Below are 21,324 nucleotides of genomic sequence, written 5' to 3'. Positions count from 1 at the left end.
GGTACCAATGACATCAACGACAGCCAAGCTCCCCACGACGTAAGGGCGTTCATTTCCGTCACCGTCACTTTCGAGCAATTGTTTAATATGGAGGCTGTTAAGCTTGGGAGTGCGCCCGTATGAGGGCTGATGTTTGAGCTGTCACGAGGCCTGCTTGGAGACCGCACAGCTCGAGACTAGGTCATAAGTCCATGTGGCTCACATGTGCGAACTTAGGCAGCCAACGGAACGAGCTGATATCTACCATGCGGTCATCGGGTGCTTGCACTTTTTAGCATAGCTGAGAGAGAAAGCAATGCTATAACCCAGTTCAACATTGCATGTCATCCGAATTCCCAGAAGCCAAGAAAAAAACATTCAAACAGAGCTCCAAGCTAGTAGCATGAGCGTCTTCGCTATTTCAGTAACGCTGACTTCAGGGTTACCGACAGAAAAATGTGTTCGTAGTGACATTCCAAGCACGTATGAAATCCCGTTCAGGATTTCAGATGTTTCAGGATTGAGATTCGGGCGCGGGCACCTGTCTCGGCTGCTGCTGCTACAGAACAGCGCTGGTGTTGTCCAGCCTTCTGTCCTGGGGCCATTGCTGTAAAGCGTGTTTGCCGAGATGTGAGGCACTTCGCCCCGGAGGCCATGTTGTCCACTGCGCCGACGACACGCAAATTTTAGTGTCGGGGGCAAAAGATGATCCAGGTGCTCTGGATGATCGCATGAAACGCTCTTTGACCTCCATGGACGCGCGGTTCAGAGCTAACACCTCAAACATAAACGCATCGGGAACTCAGTTGATGGAGTGTGGCAGTCAACGGATCATCAGTAGTATTCACTGCATCGAATCAGCTGCCGTCAACAGACCATCAGCCCTGGAGCTGCCGTGAACAGACCATCAGCCCTGAAGCTGCCGTAAACAGATCATCAGCCTGAAGCTGCCGTAAAGAGACCATCAGCCTGAAGCTGCCGTGAACAGACCATCAGCCCTGAAGCTGTCGTGAACAGACCATCAGCCTTGAAGCTGCCGTGAACAGACCATCAGCCTGAAGCTGCCGTGAACAGACACCATCAGCCCTGAAGCTGCCGTAAACAGATCATCAGCCTGAAGCTGCCGTAAACAGACCTTCAGCCCCGAAGCTGCCGTGAACAGACCATCAGCCTGAAGCTTCTGTGAACAGACCATCAGCCTTGAAGCTGCCGTGAACAGACCACCAGCCTGAAGCTGCCGTGAACAGACCATCAGCCCTGAAGCTGCCGTGAACAGACCATCAGCCCCGAAGCTGCCGTGAACAGACCATCAGCCCCGAAGCTGCCGTGAACAGACCATCAGCCTGAAGCTTCTGTGAACAGGCCAGCAGCCTGAAGCTTCCGTAAACAGACCATCAGCCCCGAAGCTGCCGTGAACAGACCATCAGCCCTGAAGATGCCGTGAACAGACCATCAGCCTGAAGCTGCCGTGAACAGACCATCAGCCCTGAAGATGTCGTGAACAGATCATCAGCCCTGAAGCTTCCGTGAACAGACCATCAGGCTGAAGCTGCCGTGAACAGACCATCAGCCTTGAAGCTGCCGTAAACAGACCACTAGCCCTGAAGATTCCGTGAACAGACCATCAGCCCTGAAGTTTCCGTGTGTAACCTGGCTGGTACCGTCGATGTATGCCTGGCTCAGGACGCCAGTATAGCGCATGTTGCAAACAGCTGCTTTGGGCTAATGGTCAAACGGCTGCTTTGGGCTAATGGTCAAACAGCTGCTTTGGGCTACTGGTCGAAGTCGGTCACACTCGGTATTTTCCTCAAGTCGTGATTGCCACCATGGCCGGCACCATGGGTTTTGTGTTCTAGGGCAGGATTCTCCAGCGGGCCTCCGGGACAAAACGAGGACCCCTCACAGGGCGGGGCCCCTAGGCAGTGTCGTATTTAAGGGGGAAGGCCACCGGGGGCATGTGCCCCTTATTAAGCTGTTACATGTATCATATCCAAGTAAATCAATCTCGACAATTAAAAATCAGAATGAGGACCTTCAGATTATCCAGCGAAGGGCCCCGCTATCCTAAAACATGACTTCCTGTTCCAGAAAAGGCCATCCCGGTGCTTACAGGGGTCTCCTAAGCCTAAGAAAAGGATGTTTCCAATTCACGAAGGGTCTCCGAAACTAGCTAAGGCGCCTTGCTATTCCAAGCCAGGGCATCCTGAAGCACGGGCATCCTGGCCATTGCATGCTGGGCATCCTGAATGAAAAAGGTTTCCTGTTCCAGAAATGGGGTCTCCTAAATATAAAGGGTGCCGCCTCAACTAGGACAGGAGCCTCCTAGTTGGCAACTGGGGGCCTCCTGACCCAGCAAATGGGCCTCTCTTAACATAACATGTGGCTTACAATCTGGACGATGGGCTATCCCATTCATAAAAGGTCGCCTTATGGTCCAGAAAATTGGCCTTTTGATGCGAAAAGGGGCTTCTGAGCTCGATGTATAACTCTTTAACTTAGTGATGGGGGGCCTCCTCACTCTGACTTTTGGTGATCTACCGGTTGTTACAGTGCATTTGGTTCGGGAAAAAGTGGCTTCCCAGAAATTCTGAGGGAGCAAAAGCATTCTCTTACCTGCCGGCAGGTGGACAACTACCCCCTCTGCCCCCCCCCCCCCCCCTCTGCTGCACCGCCCTGATTGACACCGTAACGAACGGCGTGATCCTCTCACACGTACGGTGCTGCTTATCTGTAGTTGGCGCCTGTTATAGCAAAAACCACGAGCACCTTTAAGGGGCGTGGAAATTTTGGGCATGTTTTGTGCCTGGCGGGCGAAGATTCGATTACATTTCGGACGTTTTGGGATGACCAGGCTGGTTTACCTCCATGCAGTGATCCTTTGTCGCTCCCACACACTGTGCCTGGCGGTGGCGTGAGCCGGCATCTCGGGTAGCTCTTTCCGGCCAAACCTAAGTTCAGTTTCCCTCTAGACGGACAATGCAGGACAATCGACTTTACGCGCCGCGTATGCGCGCCGAGGCGTCAGACGATGTTTTGCATTCCGTGCCCGCTGTCCAGCAGGCTGCCTGCCGCGTCTGTCGGAGGCTCGGCTCGGCTCGTTTAAACCAGAACTGGAGCCTGCGTTATCAAAATGTGAGCATGTGACCTAGCTTGCTATCATGACTGATGCTCCTCGTAGTTCCCTATTTTTCACCATTGACGCTGTTCATCGCTGTCTTCACATATGTTTTCTCGCGCAGCGTTGTAGTCCACAGCGAGTGCCCGTTCATTCAACGCGCAGGCATACGATTGGTTGGATATCAACAGCCCTGCTCAGCCCAGGTGCCTCCTATTTCTTATCTGTATCACGCTGTGGTAGGACTAGCTGCATATTGTGTGGATGGTCCGAAGCAGTAAAACAATTAATCAAATGTAAGAACCAACCCGCCGCCAGCCCCAGCGGAGCCGTTCGTGAGCGAGCGTGTGTGTGTGTGTGTGGTGTGTATGTACGCGAACGGCGCCAGGCGGGCGGCTATTGGCTGGCCGCCGAAACGCTGCCTGTCGAGCGGACCGCCGTCAGACAGAGCCGGGGCCAGGACGGTGGAGGGGCGAGAACGTCGACTGCGTCACCATGGGATCCAACGACTGCTGCTGCGGGCGGTACAATGTGGCCGTGGGGAGTAAACTGATCGGAATCACTTCGGCGGTGAGTGTCAGGCGGCGCCACAGCGTGGCACCCCGGCATCGGGCTTTGTCGTGTGTGTTGTGAGCGCGTGCTGATGGACAAAGCAGATATCCCGTGGAGAGAAAGGCGACATGTCCTGACAGAAATCGGACATTTCCCTTATACATCTGTCTCCGTGCAGAAAAGGTGGTAGGATTAGCCGAGTAGGCGGTGCGTGACAGGATTCTTTCGGCCCAGCTGTTTGGGGCGGCGCTTCAGCCGGCGGACAGCAGGCGCACCCCCGAATTTGCTGGTCCAATGTGCGCCCAAAGCAACGAATTTCCCGCCGCCCAAAGCAACGAAGCCTAATCTGAGGCCTTTTACCAAATATTCGAGATTTGCAGATCTGCGCAAGGCTACTGAGATGGATGACTTGTCAAACATGCTTCTCATGTCAGCTCTCGGAATTATACATTAGTGCTGCTTCTAGCTCGCAGGCCTGCTGCGCTAGTGAGCGTCCAGCGCGTCCCCATTTTGCGGTCCTGCACACGCCCCTGTCGCCGGGAGGCGCTTTTTTCGGGCGGCGCCCCCCCCCCCCTTCCCCCTTTTATACCAGGATGTGTTCGCAGCGCATCAGGGTCACTCGCAGCATACCAAGCATGTCCTGTGCGATGTGACACCACGAATACTCTGACGGACGTGTTCGCAGTGCAACACGTTTTTTTGTTGACCTTCCTGTTACTTTTGTGATGACAACTGCGCATACGAGACAGTTGGGTTTTGGTGCTCACGCACTATTGGTGCTCACGTGCTATGCGAGCACAGAACGAAAACTGCAAGTTATGCTAGTTGTAATTGATGAAATACCTTTTGTTCAGCCGTTATCGGTCGTGGGCGCACAAACCGACTTGTTAATGAATGAGCCTGTTGCGCCACCTCCGTCCCTCTTCGATTAAACAAATGGAAAAGATCCGATGCGTTCGGCAAAGATTCTGCGTGACATCACGCAGAATGTTCTGGTGGATGCGAACAACTGAAATGCGCAGAACCCACGGGGTTTGGACGTCATGAATGACGTCAGCGGCACGGCTTGTTTCTGTCTGCGGCGCTGCGAATACATCCTACGGGATTATTCGCTGCGACGCGCCCCATATCGGCAGGCCGTGAGCGTCCCTGGTGGGACCCTGCTCGTGGAGCGATCGGCGCGCCGGCCCGCGCGGCGGCGGACGCAGACCACGTGCTCTGCTGTCGCGCCCGGACTGGTCGGCCGGCGAAAGTCACGTGACCGTGTGTGAGTGCGGGGCGCGCTGCCACGCCCACCCCGCCCCATGGCGGCGCGACGGACGGAGGATGCCGACGATGTCGGCGCGCCCCTGGGCGCCGGACGGGTCGGGCGCGGTGCGCCATGGTTCAAACATAGCTAACACATGTTTGTACGTTCCGGCCGGCGGGGGCTGCTGCTGGCCAGCGACGGCGGCTTGGGGAAGATTGGGCTGTTGCAGATCGTGCGGTCCCGGATCCAGCCGGCGACTGGCCAAGTAGGTGTGCATTGTTAAGGTCCATATGGTTTGTCATTGAAAGACATACAGCGCAGAATCTTACGCAAGCCCTGGACTGTTTGCTTTCGGATGCCCAGCCTGTCATTGCTTAGACGACGGTATTGCAGCAGCAATCAGTACTTCTGGGTCCCAGGAAGTCAGGGGACTACCCAGGTTGCGTTTGCAGCACCAACATGGGAGATAGATACGTACAAGAGGCGCGTGACAACGCCAGCCGCAGCGTTCGTTGCGGCATGAAGGCGTTATGGGGGCATGGCGAGTGCTCCGTTGGATGTTTTTATCTGAAGGGGACTGACAGTGGCCCGTACCAGGTTTTAGGCCTCCAAAGCGAGCCAAGCCCGGAAGCGGACGGCAGTTTCCTGTGTGCGCTGTGACAGGCCAATTATGTCTTTCCCGAAATTGTGTACTTCAGTGGTACTTGATGGGTTCGATGCTAGAAACATCGTCGGGATGACGATATTTACGACATAACGGCGCATACCCTTTGCCATAGGATTGAAGGCTCAGCTGACACGCCAGGCTGGCTGCCAGGCAGGCAGGCTGGCAGGCTGGCGTCAACTGGTGAGCGAACTATCCGGACTCACCGACAACGCGTCTCACCTTTATGCCCTGGCGGCCGCTTGGATGCAACGCTGTCGTCCTCAAATCTTGACCATTTTCAATATTTGCTTCTTTGTAATTGAACGTTTCTTTAAAAAATTACCCTCGATGCAAATTAATCTGGGACTAATACAAGTTGGATGTATATGTTTCCACCAGACGGCTCATTTATACTGGCAGGAAAATTATATTAGCTGACATCGCCAATGCCACAGAGCAATTCACATGGGCAAATGACCTAGGCTACCAAAGAGACTATCTTAACCAATATCCCACAGACGAAACCGGTGGAAAATCGAGTAGGTTCGTCGGAAGGCAAGTTTTAATTTACTACTGCTATTCGTTTCGATACAGGCACGTTGCCGAGATATTAACGCACCTATATCTCCATTCTTCTGTTTTTTTTTCTACGAGGAATAAGGCTATTACTGCTATCTTATCTCAAGCATATCAGCCTTCACTTGAACGACAGAGCGGATGTCGACCCCATCACAGCCACACACCACAACTCATGTACCTCGCACACAGTCTGAGTCAGATACTGGAGCCGCGGTGAGACTTCATAACCATCTACGTTGGTATATAAGGACTCGGACGAGATCTGACACGCGGACACCTGTAAATGGCTAAACATGATTGGTATGCATGATTTGCTCCTCTGGTGGTTCAAGTGAAATATTAGCAACAGAATGCACCTAAAGTGGGGAGCACCTCTTGGGCGCCAAAGACAAGCAATGTAGAATACCCACAGAAGCCGTGCTAAATCCACTCTTTGTGCGTATTTATCCAGCGGGACTTCCGCATAAGACGACACACGACATTTTTTTTCTGACGCAGATCTTTGCGGTACTCCACCCACGTCCCAGACAACGTGGATGTCATGCAACATCACTGTAGAAAACCTCGACAAAAGTTGTGTTCATGGTAGGGAGTGGGCCATCACATTGCATGCAGACAGGAGAATGCAGCCACCATTCATGAACGGAACCATACTAAACAGGGCTAAGACTTTTTGGAGGCAAACCTATCCCAACTAAGGACGGCTACAAAGATTTGGAGATAACTTCTTTCGAAGACGTATGCTTCCACGGCCACATCAGTGAGGTGACGAAAAGCGTGAATTGAGGGCTCAGTCCCACCCGTGCACGGCACACTGCTAGGCCCATGCTAGCTCGGGTTTACGCCACCTACATCCAGCCATGCATAGGCTGTTGCGCTGAAATGTGTGACGGATGCGGCGCCGTGACTGACTCACTCAGGCTAAATAACCTGCAAACCTAGTGACAGCAGCACATGTCAGGACCGCGACTGACAACTCTGGCGTTGACTTGGATAGGACACGTTCCACATCAAGACGCAACATGAACAAATCAGCCCTGCGTTTCAAGCTCCATCTACCCTAATTACATTGCATGTGTCGCCTCCGCCGCACAACACGATAGAGGCATGAAGTTCACGGTGCAAACGCCAGAGCACATCCACTTAACTGTCTCACCTTTTCCAATGCTCCGTTATGCCTGCCATAGCTAAACTTGTGGAGTAGCTCTCCTACTTATCCGAACAGTGACTCAGCTGTCAACATGCATGCTTGCTCTGTCCCAGAGGGGGGAGGGGGGGGGGAGGCTCCACCATCAAATAACTTTTACGAAAAAAATAAGCAGCACTGTCCACACTGCACTTCACCATATAACATTCCTTGAGCACTATGCCTTGAACGCGCATAGATATCAAATTAAAACAATTGATGATCAATCGTGTGGTGCGGCTTCCCTTCTGAAAATGTCACTCACTTCACCTAACCCCGATCGATTTATCGTGCCGCTAGGCAGCACCTTTTAGAAATAATTTCAGAAGCGCTTTCGCTTCATTCTCTCTTGCACGGCATCTCAGGCATTCTACTTGACTCTGGGACTGCGGCGAGGGGTGTGCGGTGACTCATGGCTTTTGAATTATTTATTTAGATCTGATCTATTTAGAAATGCGGGAGGGTCTCTGCTGGGGCAGCGACTCGCATGATTCGAGCTTGAAGACGTCCGCGGTGACGGCCAGACGACCAACAAGTTCCATTTGCTCACGCAGAAGGTCCCCCGTTTTAGCGAACTTGCTGGAGCACCGATCTGCGATGCATTTCTTGATTGCGTTTTCTGTTAAAAGGAGTGTTCCACATTTGGAAATTTTGAGATAAGCATCAGGTATGATGGGAAAAGCTTGCTTGTAACTTTTGATAACTTTCAAGGTTCAAAAACGGCCCCAAGTAGCAAAATTTCGAAGCTTGTAAAATGCTCCCCATTACGTCATTCTCTAATGGCGTCATGGAATGGTTTTGTGACGACAGCAAGAACTCGCAGCATCTGGCAGCCAGACCTAAAAACACCTCGAAACACACGAAAGCTGACGGCAACCGCTTTTCTCGTCGCGAACGCGGTGTTGGGTGGCGGATTAGTGAATGGCTTGTTTGTAGATTTTTTATCTTGGTACTGGTCGTACCAGAAGCTTTGGTGGGCTGTTTGACATACACAATGTGGCGATCGCCAGTTTTGTGGGCAGATTATTAATATCAAAGCACGATAGGCTATGAAGACAGTCAAATAGTGTCGTGAATCTCCTACCGAAACCTGAAAAGCACTGTTAAGGATGTCAATATTGTACTGTCGACTTATTCTTGCCTGCAGTGCTGTAGTCCTGACATCGATATTATGTGATGTGCACAGTAGTCAATTTCTTTATTACTTGTGATTGGAAATGCAGTTGCATGCAAAAATTGACAAATCTGCAATATTGCTATGAATTGATTGTCAAGGCATTGCTATTTCTATGGTAAAGACGGTACGTTCAAGCTACCAATAATGTTTTTTCTTGCTTGAGATTGTTTATAGAATTACTAGTTAAACCTGATGTAACCATCGTGGTGGAATAGCATTCCCGCGGGTGATAGTCCTTTGGCGTTGTTAAATTATCTGTTATGTCAATCAAAAGTTATGAGCTGTTTTCTCATAGGCTTGACATACAGGAGTCAGCCAATAAGGTACGTTGTGTTATGGCAAGGGTCAGTAGTGTCAACGTGGCACTACCTCAGTGCTGCACTGTGGCATGGCATAACGAACAATGATGCCGTTCTTGTACTGCAATCTCTGCTGCTATCATAATAAATTTCATCATGAAAAGATGGGTCGAGCATGCATTCTTACATTAACTCCGCACCTGACATATGACTGACCAAAAACACGGGATGCAATATACGAATCACGTTTAGCAAAGCACACAACCAATAAGGGACATCACTTGCTCAGCCTGCTTTGGTAATCCATAAAGCATAGGTGACAAAGGTGCATCTATGTCTTCTGTTTCCACAGCCATGCAACCTGCTCGGCCATCAGGCTGCTTCAGTCAAAAATATTGTTCACACAAGTAATAATGCATGCATACCAAGAAAATATTACATATAGTGGAATGGCACTGCAAACCTACTGACATTGCAAAACGCTGGAGACACGACAAATGCATGTGGTTATGGTTAGATGGACGAAATGCAGGGAGGTGATGAAGCTGCCGATGCGCGCAAGGCTCATGATAAATATATTAAGTGCTATCCAAGAAACCAACAGCAATACTTCTCCACCTTTCTCAGCGCACAGCATCTCACACAAGTTGCAGTGACTATGACGATGATGACTCACAAGCAATGCTTGCCTACATACAAAGTTTGTTAAAACAAGAGTACGTGTGTCTATAGAAACACAGCACTATGCTTTCAGAGTTCTTAACTGAAAGACAATTTTGCAAAGCCGCATCATGTGAGGTTATACCACGCGTGTGCATTAATGAGCCGTGCTGACCCGTGCCTACTGTCTAAGTTAATCGTCAATATAATGGCATGCAATGGATTAATTTCATACCTTAAGACCTCAAGAGGTTCAAAATGTTGGCAAGATCGTAATGAGGTAGGAAATTGCTTTGGAACACCCCTCCAGCATGGATGTTAGTGTTTTTTTCAGTTTGCCGACATCGATATCTCATCATGTTCGAACACAAATCTAAAGATAGAGGCAGGTATCAATATATCACATTTTATTGGGGGTCATTACATTTTAGAAATAACAAAACAGCGTTATCCCTCAGAAGTACAAACCTCGCACTAATACTCCCCATCGCATCAAGATATGTACAAGCCCCTGGCTTGCACTACCAGTGTTCGCCCATTTCAAGCGCCTGATTCGCACTCTGATATCAAATAAGTGTGATCCCATACGTGCCAGTCCACGGGACTATCAAAATTGCAGGTGTTTTTTTCCTGGCAACTTTCCGCGCCAGTTTTTCGGTTATAAGACCTGCATTTTTGCCGATGAGCCTCCCCTAAAAACAAGGTCCCGACGGGGTTCATGGTAATACCAAGCTGGTGTGAAGAGGTTATTTTTCGGGACACCTTTTGGTTCAAGATTCAAATTTGTTCTACGAGGTGTATTAGATAGTTAGTAAAAGTTGCCTAAATTACTGTAATACTTCCCTTATTTTATAATGCCTTGCTAACCCATAAACCCGTGCAAGGTTCCACCCTCCGGTACACAAGGCGCCAACCGAGGTGTCTGTAAGAAATTCGCCAGTAGAAGAAAACGCCAGCAGGATAACAAGCAGATTTGCCGCCATGTTTTCTTTTTCATGACATTCGGGAGAGTGCCGTTTTTCGGTTCTGCGCTTTTTTGCAGATGGTGGAGTTCTCGTTTTTATAACATTGGCCTATGGTCTAGAGGGTAAGGAAACTGTCCCGCTGGCGACGAGGGGCCGCACAACCCAAAGTGCTCACGCTTACGTTCGCGACACGCACTCAGCAGCGCAATCTTTACTAACGGCCTATCACCTTCTGTGGATTGTATCATACGTGCCGTACCATCGCTCTTGCGAGTGTATCAGCCAATAGTATAGCCAAAAACAGCCTGTAGTATAACGTCAATCGTATGACGTTTCTTTGGCGACATCGATGCCGATGTGACTTTGAAGTAGTCTCCCAATAAACCTTTTCGCACTTTTGCGGGCATATAACTCAGAAATCAGAGCGCTTTGGGTCTTATAAAGGACATTGCCGGGAACTGTATCAAAACGTCCTCATGGTGGTTATTTCAATTGAAAACCTCATGTAAAGATGGAACATTCCCTTTAAACGAAATAATTTTTCTTCAACTTCAAAGAAGTAAGGACATGCACAGCCAAAGCAACACGGCGAAATTGTCGACGCGCTCAGTTCATGCCTGTGCATTGAATCCTCCCTCGTTCGCCGGCGCTTCAAAATGGCCGTCTGGGCGCCGGTTCGACAGACGGCCGCCGGCGGCGCCACACTCCTTGCGCCGGGCCGTTGGCGTCCCTCGGCCGCGCTCTCATGCCTGGCGTGCAGACCTCGGGGCGGCCACGCCGGCCCGGCTCCGCTGCCCTCCCCCCCCCCCCCCCTGACCTCGTGACTGGGGCACGGGAGGCGGCCGTGCAGCCAGGCTGTCGAATTGCTGTGTGAGGTTCAGCGTTTTGGCCCCGTGATATTTCGAGGCCCACATCAATCAACCCTGTGAAGGAACTGCCGATTTTTTACAAGCTTAAACGTTTGCGTAACTGGGCAATGCGTTTCATTGGATAGCACGTGACACTAATGTGTGGTACAATGCCACAGGTATCAGCTTCTGGCAATATGCTCGCATATACGAATTTCTATCGCTATGACTCAATGAGATTACGAAGTTCAGTCTCACCGCAAACCGTGGTACGCAAATATTTGCACTTGCACCCGGAGGGCAAAAACGGTATTTCAGCCACGGTGCAGAGCGCTTGGCTCTGGTCTCCACAGTCCGAGCCGCCGCACGCGCCAGGGACAAGGTGGGACCCAACCCGAGCGACGACCCTGCCCACAAACATAAGCGGGGGACCATCGAGGGTCTATTTCACCATTCAACACATTTACACGTACTCATGAAATTTAATCTGCCCAGCGCGAGGGAGGCCGCAGGATTCCACAGTTTTCCTGCGATAGCGTCTGAGCCATTAAACGCATGCTGCTTGAACATTGCAAAATATGCAGAAGATGTGTTGGAACCGTCCTGAACATTGTGTTGCAGAAAATACTTCCGCAGGGTACGCCTATCGAGGGATTTCCTTGCACTGATTTGTTGAATTTTAGCATGCTGCACGATATTGCATTCTGTCAGGTACAGGTGGTTCGGGTCATTCAAGGTGAAGCTAGTTCAAAAGCGTCAAGTAAAATTTCATTGCGCCAAACGAAAAATGTAATGACGTCATATCATACTTCGTGACGTGTGACGACGTTCACAACAAGCCTGAAGCAATTTGTAACGCCGGGATTTGCGCATAATCATTAACATATTGTTTTAGCACCCACGCCCACGACTGAAACCAATACAAAATACCTCATGACGGAACGGGACATGTGTATTGGGGTGTCCTTTACTTCGTGGATTCCTTCATGCATCATCGCTCTGTGGCGCGTTGTGTGTCAAGTAACAGCGACTTATCACGCTTCGTCGCATTGCTTTCAGCCCTTGCGTAACGCACGTGAAAGTATTGAGCACGAACACTAAGCGCGCGTAATCATCAAGGTGTGCAAAGATATCTGACGGCTTGTGCGCTCAAAAAGGCACGTTGCACGTTGCAAGAAGTGATCACACGGAGTGGAAGCCACTGCCGCTGCTGCCTCCGGTGAACGCTAGTTGAGGCAGGGCAGGAGGTAAAACATTATGTTTGTAAGTCACCGTTATTTTATGTTAAGCTCGCACCTGAATCTACTGTGTGTAAAAATGATCGTACCGTGGTGGCCCGCCACCTGGAATTCGAAGTTTTCGTTTGGGATTCGCAATTTTGACTAAGAGACTGCGATGTGGGGCTGCTTAAATTTCACGGTTTTTTTTTGGTCTTCAAGAGAGCCCCAGGGCCTATTAAAATGCTGCCGTCATATCTCAAAGTCGGGGCCCTGTCTGAAACGTATCTGCAAGGCTTTATGTCGGCCATTGATCAGTTTTCGAAGTGCGTAGTCCCTTACGTGTGTGTATGCACTTCTGTACCCTATTTGAAGGACAGAAAGGGAGATACGGCGACGGTACGAGTGCTGGGAATGGGGACAGCGGTCCGGACGGGACAGCGGTCCGGACGGGACAGCGGTCCGGACAGGACAGCGGTCCGGACAGGACAGCGGTCCGGACGGGACAGCGGTCCGGACGGGACAGCGGTCCGGACGGGACAGCGGTCCGGACAGGACAGCGGTCCGGACGGGACAGCGGTCCGGACGGGACAGCGGTCCGGACAGGACAGCGGTCCGGACGGGACAGCGGTCCGGACAGGACAGCGGCCTACTGCTCCCTACCGACTTTTCGAGCACTGGTGCGGCGTGGCCTTCGACAGACACCAGCCAAAAACATCCACAAAACGACAAAAAACGTGAGGATGCCAGACCGACGTCGGTCGAGCCGCGTCGGCGTCCGCGAGGGAGACACATCGCCGACAGAGCCGCGCCGGGGTCGGTGACGGAGAGAGGACGAGAGGAGAAAGGACGGGAGTGCATGATGCCGGCGGGAGTGACAGAAACAGATAGCAGAAGGGACATTTAACACAAGTTACGAAATCCTTCATGAGGCGAAGGATTGATCAAAAAATGGCCGATGAAACGACATAAACATGTTGAAGAACTAGTTGCTGAGACATGAACATAGACGAGGGATTGCTATTTCGTCCATGGCAGCCCAGTATGCATTTGTTTCGGATAATCTGGGACCCACTGCCAAATCGTGAAGAAATATCCTTGAGTACCACGGATCCTGTCCATAACTTTTGAGGACGTTCTGGAGATCCAGTGACTCCGTACCGCCCCTGTTTGTGCGTTCACTGGGAAACGGGTCTATTTTTGGAATTCAGGCGCGCTTCCGGTTAGTGACGGTGTTTTGCAACCCGCTTCGCTGACTCGTCGATCGAACATTGACAGTCCGGGCCGTGGCCTGGCTGCCTGCCGCTTGCCGCAACTCAGGCTTGCCGGCCGGGGTTGCTTGCCGCAACCCTGGCCGGCTGGGCGGGATGTGGTCAGCCGCGGACCGGATGTGGCCATCCACGGGCTGGATGTGGCCATCCGCGGGCTGGATGTGGTCAGCCGCACAGCAGGCCAGCCTGTTCTTCTCTTGAGATGTGCGCCAAACCTCACATCACGGGCGGTGGAGGAGGTGCTGCGTTAGTATCTTCCTGCAAAGGCGTTTCATGACTTTGTGCTTGGAAAACTTTGGATTACATGGGCTGGAGGGATTCGCGAGGTGTAGTAGAAAAGGAAAAGACCTCGTGCAAGTTCTGTCGGAACCACCCAGCAGATGTCAATGGCATCATCTTTCCATCATAAATGGCATCATCCGACGCTTGTCCTATATCGCCATCAGCCGGGCATCGCGTGGCTGTTCCCGAACTGAGCCTGTCAGCGCCACCGCACGCCCAGCTCCGGACTTTGTTAGCCTGGCATAAGGCGCCGGCGGCCGCCTCTGCGCCGCCGCCGCCGCCGCCACCTCTGCGCATTCCTCGCCGGCGTGTACTCCGCCACGGAGGCGGGACCGCGCTCAAGGTCAGCCGAGGCGGCGGCGGCGGCGGCGCGGCCCGTGCCTGTGAGTCCCTGCGCACTATCCCCCCCCCCCCCCCGCCACACGTTTTGCTTTCCACGCTCCTGCGTTCCAGCACCCCTCCCCGACACGTCTCGCTGGCTCCGCCTTTGCGTCTGCGTGCCGTCCGTGCGGCGGCGGCGGTGGCGGCGGCTCGGCTGGCACAGTGCGGCAGGCAGGCTGGCACAGTGCGGCAGGGGGCGTGTCACAACAGGGAATGGCCCTACCCACTGATCGATTCCCGCCGTCACGAAAGCCGACCGCGCGCGGCAGCGGCAAGCCTGCGATCGCGCCGCTTATGCCGCGAGGAGGCCCCGGGCGCGGCTGGTGGGCTAGCGGCTGGCGCCTGGCAGATGATGGTTGACGAGTGTGATGGCATTTATTACCCAACAACTCTCGACAGTCCTGTTTTGGAGACACTTGAAGCCAGCTTGTAGCGTTTCGCTTTTGAGCAGCTCATCCGCTCCGTGGGCTCCACGCTAGTGGCATCCAGCTACTGTCGCCCACTGGACGCGGCTCACTCTTCCGCGGCGTGTGTCCCAGCCCGGCCAGTAAAAAGCCGGCGCTAGGTTTGGTTGACCGGCGCAGGCTACGGGGGTCAGGGTCAGGTACCTTAAACCAGCAGTAGCAGAACGCGCGGCGGAGGAGTACGGGGCGCCAGTTATACCCATTGTTGCCTCTCATGACTTAACCTTCGCTCTGATTAGAGCGGGGTCGATATCTCCCCCCCCCCCCCCCCCCTAAGGTTTTCTGTGTGCATTTTGCCGGCATGTTGTTAAATCGCTCTCAAATTTTCGAAAACATATAGGAAGTTTGTTGCGAGTGTTTGGACACAAAAAGGTGTCTAGTTTTTTTCTGGTTCTGGCAGCGGCGTTTTTTACGAACAGTGGACGGCGATCCGTGGATGGCGCGGGGGGCGGGTGGCCACCGACGGATCCGCCGATCGCACGCGGCGGGCCGACATTGTTACATGCTCAAAGGCATACAAAATAAATACATGCCTGAAACACAAAGCCGCGGACAAATGTGCGCCGAGTTAGATCACGAATATTACTATGAAAGGTGCACGCCGCTACGTGGTGTAATGGCGTGAATATGGGCATGCAAAGACGAAAAAGTGTAATATTTGGGGAAAATTTACGTTTCATCTGGCATTATAGGGTCGACTATTGAGCACGTTACAACGATACCAACTGCGAGCTCCTGTGAGACCATTCCACTTTTTGTTTTCGCGAGGCTCTAATCGTTCTCAGTTCGGAAATGGGATGAGGTGGCATCCCGCCTATCAAATCGCGTTGTGAAAAGGGGAATCAGGGCAAGGGCTAACTCGTGAATGTGGGCTGCAGCGACCGGCCGGGGATGTTTCCGCAGCTTTTCAACGTTGCATACAATTAATGTAGCTGTAATTGGATCCGAAGCATGGACAGATGCGTCACAAGTGTTTCTGAAACCAATTACTGGAAACGTGGTGTACCATGTGTAAATTTTCAGCTCCCCCAGCGTCCCTCGCCAAATTGCTGCGACGCTCCCCCCCCCCCCCCCCCCCACAGTGTCTTCTGTCAGAACGCTCCGCCGCCATCCCCCCGCACAACCCCCACCAGAGCGCTGCGCTTCCCCCACGTCCCTCGCGAGAGCGCTGTGCCCCCCCCCCCCCCCCTCCGCGTTCCCCGTCCGTGCGCTGTGCTTCCCACCTCCCCATCCACGGTGTCCCCCGACAAAGCGCTGCACCTCCTCCACGTCCCCCACCAGAACGCTGCTCCTCTCTCAACCCCACCCAAGGCGTCTTCCGCCAGAGCGCTGCGTTTCCCCCGCGAAGCGTACGCCTCCGGGCGAGTTGCTGAGTTAATGCTGATGCTCGGCACCCATCCCTGATGATCCGATCCCTGATGATTCCACGCCTGATGATCTGAACCCTGATGATCCCATGCATGATGATCCGATCCTTGATGATCCCATGCCTGATGATCTGACGTGGTCCGGCAGGTGCTCTCTGCGCTGTCGATTGTCGGCTTCATCTGGAAGTTCGTGCAACTGAAGAGGATTCAGGACAACGTGATACAGCTGGTGGGACATGATGCCTTCGACAAGCACGTCTCGTAAGTGAGCTCAGCCACTGGCCGAGCCGGCGCTGTTTCTCAGCGCCCTCTGTGCCGGACTCGGTCCAGCGTGCAGCGCCGGTCGGACTCAGCTCAATCTTCAACACCACTAGCATGAGACTTGTGTTTCACCAAATCAGTTGGGGCTCAGACCGGTGGTTTATCGGCAAACCTTGCACAACTGGATATATGTATATGTGTGTGTGCGCATATATATACACATACAGCGGTCCCGCACTCGTCATCAGGCTCCCTGACACAATTCGTCCTGCGCGGATGTCCGTTCCATACAAAACTGCTGGGATACTGAGAAGCCGTGACAGGGAATTCGCCGACCATCTGCCAGGGGCTCCTCGCACGAGAGCCGGCGACGCGCGTGACGCTCAGCAGCCGCTCTGGCCCGCTCAGACGCCCGTGACGACTTCAGTGACCGCGTGACGCTCAGCAGCCGCTCTGGCCCGCTCAGACGCCCGTGACGACTTCAGTGACCGCGTGTCCGCCGCGCCGTCGGCGACGGCGGCCGTGGGCGGCGAGAGGAGCGCTGGGCTGTCAAAGACCTAATGTTACATGCTCCAAAGATGTGGACGGATCTGGTCGCCCCTGCCTTATTGTTACTGCCTCTGGTTGGATGTAATGTAAATGACCTTGGGGGCGGGGGTATTCGGTCATTTCAACTCGACGGGCATGGATAAGGAGGGCGTCTTCAAAGCCTTGAGCTACCGCACGATCTCAACAGGCATATTGCAGTCTACGATTTCGTCACCGTTATGGCTGAAGCCTGCCATGGCTGCTATTTCTGGAAATTGGAACCGTTGTCCGTATGCCCCTCCACCCCCACCCCACCAAATCCACCAACTTCACCCAGAGAAAATGGCGTTTGTCTGTGTCGTGATTCTGCTGCCTTGCTGCCCCAGCCTTGTTACACTGAGCTTTTGTCGCATTAGCACTGATACTGCTGCTATAGGTGATGTGTTTGTTTGCCGTCTTTCCGCAGCGAAAACTTTGAGTCGAGGCGCCATACGATGGGCGGCATGGTGGGTGTTTCAATTGTTTGTCTGCTGGTGGCCATCGCCCTCATCTTCGCCGTGAAGAAGGTGAGAGCTGAGGAGGGCGCCTGGGGACGTTACTATTTTGTGGCACATGTTACGATCGGTCTTGGATTGTCGCCATCGCTCGTCTTACGGTTGGAAATGTGTCCGTGTGCGGGATGTGGTGTCCGTGTGCGGGATGTGGTGTCCGTGTGCGGGATGTGGTGTCCGTGTGCGGGATGTGGTGTCCGTGTGCGGGATGTGTGAGGCGGCAGAGCTTGTGATGTCTGCAGAGCTTGCTAGCGGGTGTCCCTCCAGTTGCCTGCAGGCGTTACGTAGAACGGGGGGGATCTGGGGCCGCTCGGCGCGCGGCAGTATCGGTACCTGAGCTCCGGTGCTGCCAGTGCCGCGCTTCGAGCCTTCAGTCTGGCCAGCCTCAGGCGGACCCTTGACCACTTCGCCGTCAGGGACCAGGCTTGACGACACGTTTGAAGTCATAGTCATTTGCCTTACGCATTGGGAGCTTTTCTCAGTGCGGAAGCCGCAGTGGACTGACGTCTGCACTGAGCGCGCTGGCGAGATTCGAAGCCTGGCGCATTCTGTTGCATGGCGGTTGTGGGGTATAGCAATATTTAGAGGCTTGGTGTTGTATGCGAGTGTCGCGCAGCCGCCCCGCAGTCGCCTTCTCAACGTCTGTCTGACCCAACTTGAGGATCAGGCTTCCACAGCCGGTCAACCAGCTGTCCTGACCCGCGTTCTGTTCCGCAGAACAACCGGTTCCTGGCCCTGCCCTTCATGATCTGGTCGATTCTCTGCAACATCGCTGCGGGCATTCTCGCAGCCTGCCTGATCTTCTTCATAGCCGTAATCGATTGGGATAAGGCGGAGAGGGAAGACCAAGTCAGTGATTTGGTGGAGGCCTTCGTCGTGCCACTCGTCTTCGTTGTCATCCAGTTCATCATCTACACCTGGTGGCTGGTCGTCGTGTTCGCCTTCTACCGCCTGCTGAAGACCGGACACGCGTTCGACAGCATTCCCATGCAGACCGCCTAGAAAGCGTCGCCATCAACGCGTGACGCGTGGACTGGCGACAACCACCCCCTACCGCCAGCACGCCGGCGCGCGCTTTCCGGGGCCTTCTGGGGCCATCGGCCCGCGCCGTCTTCACCTGGTAACTTCTCTGCACGCGCGCTATCCACCGTCGCTCGGCGGGTGGCGGCCTCGACCTCAACCCGGCCGTAGGCCTCCCTCGCCGGCTCCACTGCCACGCCGCCGGAGGCTGCCAGGTGGCGCCCTGCGGACCGGCCCCTCTGCGGACCGGCCTCTCTGCGGACCGGCCCCTCTGCGGACCGGCCCCTCTGCGGACCGGCCTCTCTGCGGACAGGCCCCTCTGCGGACCGACCCCTCTGCGGACCGGCCTCTCTGCGGACCGGCCCCTCTGCGGACCGGCCCCTCTGCGGACCGGCCTCTCTGCGGACCGGCCCCTCTGCGGACCGGCCTCTGCGGACCGGCCCCTCTGTGGACCGGCCCCCTGCGGACCGGCCCCCCTGCGGACCGGCCTACCTGCGGACCGGCCCCTCTGCAGACCGGCCTATCTGCGGACCGGTCTCTTTGCGGACCGACCCCTCTGCGGATCGGTCTCTTTGCGTACCGGCCCCTCTGCGGACCGGCCTCTCTGCGGACCGGTCTCTTTGCGGACCGGCCCCTCTGCGGACCGGCCCCTCTGCGGACCGGCCTCTCTGCGGACCGGCCTCTCTGTGGACCGGTCTCTCTGCGGACCGGCCTCTCTGCGGACCGGCCCCTCTGCGGACCGGCCTCTCTGCGGACCGGCCTCTGCGGACCGGCCGCTCTGCCGACCGGTGCCTGCTGGCCAGCCGTCGTGAGCCACTGGTTAGCCAGCTGGCTTGGCACGCTCTGTGTCGGTTGACGGCCCTCTCGTGTGCACAATTGGCCTGCTTGCGAGGTCGCCGCGTGTCGTGGGTTTTGTGTTGGTCCACTTGTCAGTTCTGCCGCGGCCTGCTTGTGGGTTCGCTACGCGTCTGTCGTGCGTCCCGGGTTATCCCCTGATTCGCTTGTCAGTCCTCTTGGCCTGCTTGTGAGTTCGCTGTGCGTCTGTCGTGCGTCCCGGGTTATCCCCTGATTCGCTTGTCAGTCCTCTTGGCCTGCTCGGGGTTTCGCCGTGCGCCTGCTGTGTGTCCGCGTCTGCAACGGTCCGTGTTCAGTCCGCTCGGCGTGTTGGCCGCTCCGCTGTGTGTTCGCTGTATGTTCGCCGCTGTGCGACGGTAGATGTCGGTCGGGCCCACGGAGGGTGCGGCTCGGCTGGCCACCGACGAGGTGTCGTGGCGTAGGTGGCGCTGTCGCCGCGGCTGCCGTTCGTAGGTGTTCGTTACTCAGGCACGTTATTGCTTCGCCTCGCTGTGAGATAGATCTGTCAGAGTTCTCAGCGGGGTGCACTGGTGCGCGCCGCCTTCACCAACGCAGACCAGGGTCGTGACGCGGCGGGAAAGGACCAGCTGCAGTGTTTTGAACGGCCGAGCCGGGCTGAGCTGATCTGGCGCTGCACTCACCATGCAGGCAATGCCTTGCAGTGTGGAGATCCGGAGTTCAAATATTCACAGCATTCACCGCCTCGGCACGCCACTATTGTCCCGCGCTTGTAGTAACTGCGTGCCTTAGGCGGTGTGTTTTCTCTCGCGCCAAGCGCGTATCGGCCATTTCTCGCAGCTCCTGCCCTCCTGCGGCTCATGTGCTTGACAAACGGATGTTTTAAATCGCTCATGCGCGGTGCCGTGTCAAGAGCTGCGCTGCTGACAGACAGCTGGGTGGCGATCGTTTTGTAGCACATCAGCGGTGAGCTTCTTGCAGCGCCTGTGGACTAGGTGGCGCGCTTGGCCAGTACTGACCCGCAAGGGCGCTAAAGTTCGCGGCAGTTGTGACAGTGCAGCGACACTGCGCTTGCCGTAGCCATACAAGTCCTGCATGTTTGTCTGGCACCAGTCGCCGTTCCATACTGGCACGCTGGCTGGTGGCGCGAGGCAGGTCGAGCCGGCCAGTGGCCCCTCCGGGGTCGCCCTCACTGCCTGTCAAGGCCGCCCGCCGCCGGCAGCTGGCGTCCCAGCACGCACGGAGCGAAAGGCCGCGCCTCACACGTGCCTTGTTCTCTACCGCGCCGGGACCACATGGAGCCACACCCCAGTCAGTACCTACGTTTTTATCGACTTGACGTATGTGGAAATACACTCGACAATAGTGCGCTTATTCAGCGTTTGACTGCACCAGCCCTGAACGTTTGACTGCACCAGCCCTGAACGTTTGACTGCGCCAGCCCTGAACGTTTGACTGCACCAGCCCTGAAAACACATGGCCGGATGACAAATATACGGCGTCCAAGGCGGAAGTCACGGCTCGTCGCGGACACGTTTTGATCTCGCACGCTCGTATGGTTTTGATCTCGCACGCTCGGTGTGGTTTCGATCTCGCACGCTCGTATGGGTTTGACTCGCAACGCCCAGTTCGCCAAGAACGCTCTCATTCTCACCGCCGGCACAGCGTGACAGGCCACGGGTGAAGCTTCGGCCTCTGATCAGTCCGAGCAAGTGGTCTGAGGTCGCTGACCACAGGTCAGCTCCAGTCAGGACTGGCCTGGGGGCCGTGGCGTCGGCACCACCTGGTCTGAGAGTGATAACGGTCCCGCTCCGACGATACGGTCCCACCCCGACCCTGTCTCCGACGCATGTGCAATACGACCGAGGCATGCATTCTGCAATACTCTTGCAATTTGGTGTCACACTTATCACT

At 54.6% G+C, this 21,324-nt stretch overlaps 1 protein-coding gene across 1 annotated transcript; it reads left to right on the top strand.

Annotated features, from left to right (window-relative positions):
- Positions 1 to 3,549: 3,549 nt before the first annotated feature.
- LOC119090948 (uncharacterized) lies at positions 3,550 to 20,784 on the top strand. Its single transcript, XM_037213675.1, has 4 exons — positions 3,550 to 3,664; positions 16,386 to 16,498; positions 17,493 to 17,592; positions 18,295 to 20,784. Exons 1-4 carry the CDS (start codon positions 3,590 to 3,592, stop codon positions 18,577 to 18,579), a joined length of 573 nt encoding a protein of 190 aa, XP_037069570.1. The 5' UTR covers positions 3,550 to 3,589; the 3' UTR covers positions 18,580 to 20,784.
- The last annotated feature ends 540 nt before the right edge of the window (positions 20,785 to 21,324 follow it).

The sequence above is a fragment of the Pollicipes pollicipes genome, unplaced genomic scaffold (genome assembly GCF_011947565.3).
Source record: "Pollicipes pollicipes isolate AB1234 unplaced genomic scaffold, Ppol_2.1 Scaffold_3216;HRSCAF=3773_pilon_pilon_pilon, whole genome shotgun sequence".
NCBI classification, from domain to species: Eukaryota; Metazoa; Arthropoda; class Thecostraca; order Pollicipedomorpha; family Pollicipedidae; genus Pollicipes; species Pollicipes pollicipes.
The sequence above is the reverse complement of the archived record's forward strand: the minus strand, read 5'-3'. Positions and strand labels throughout refer to the sequence as shown.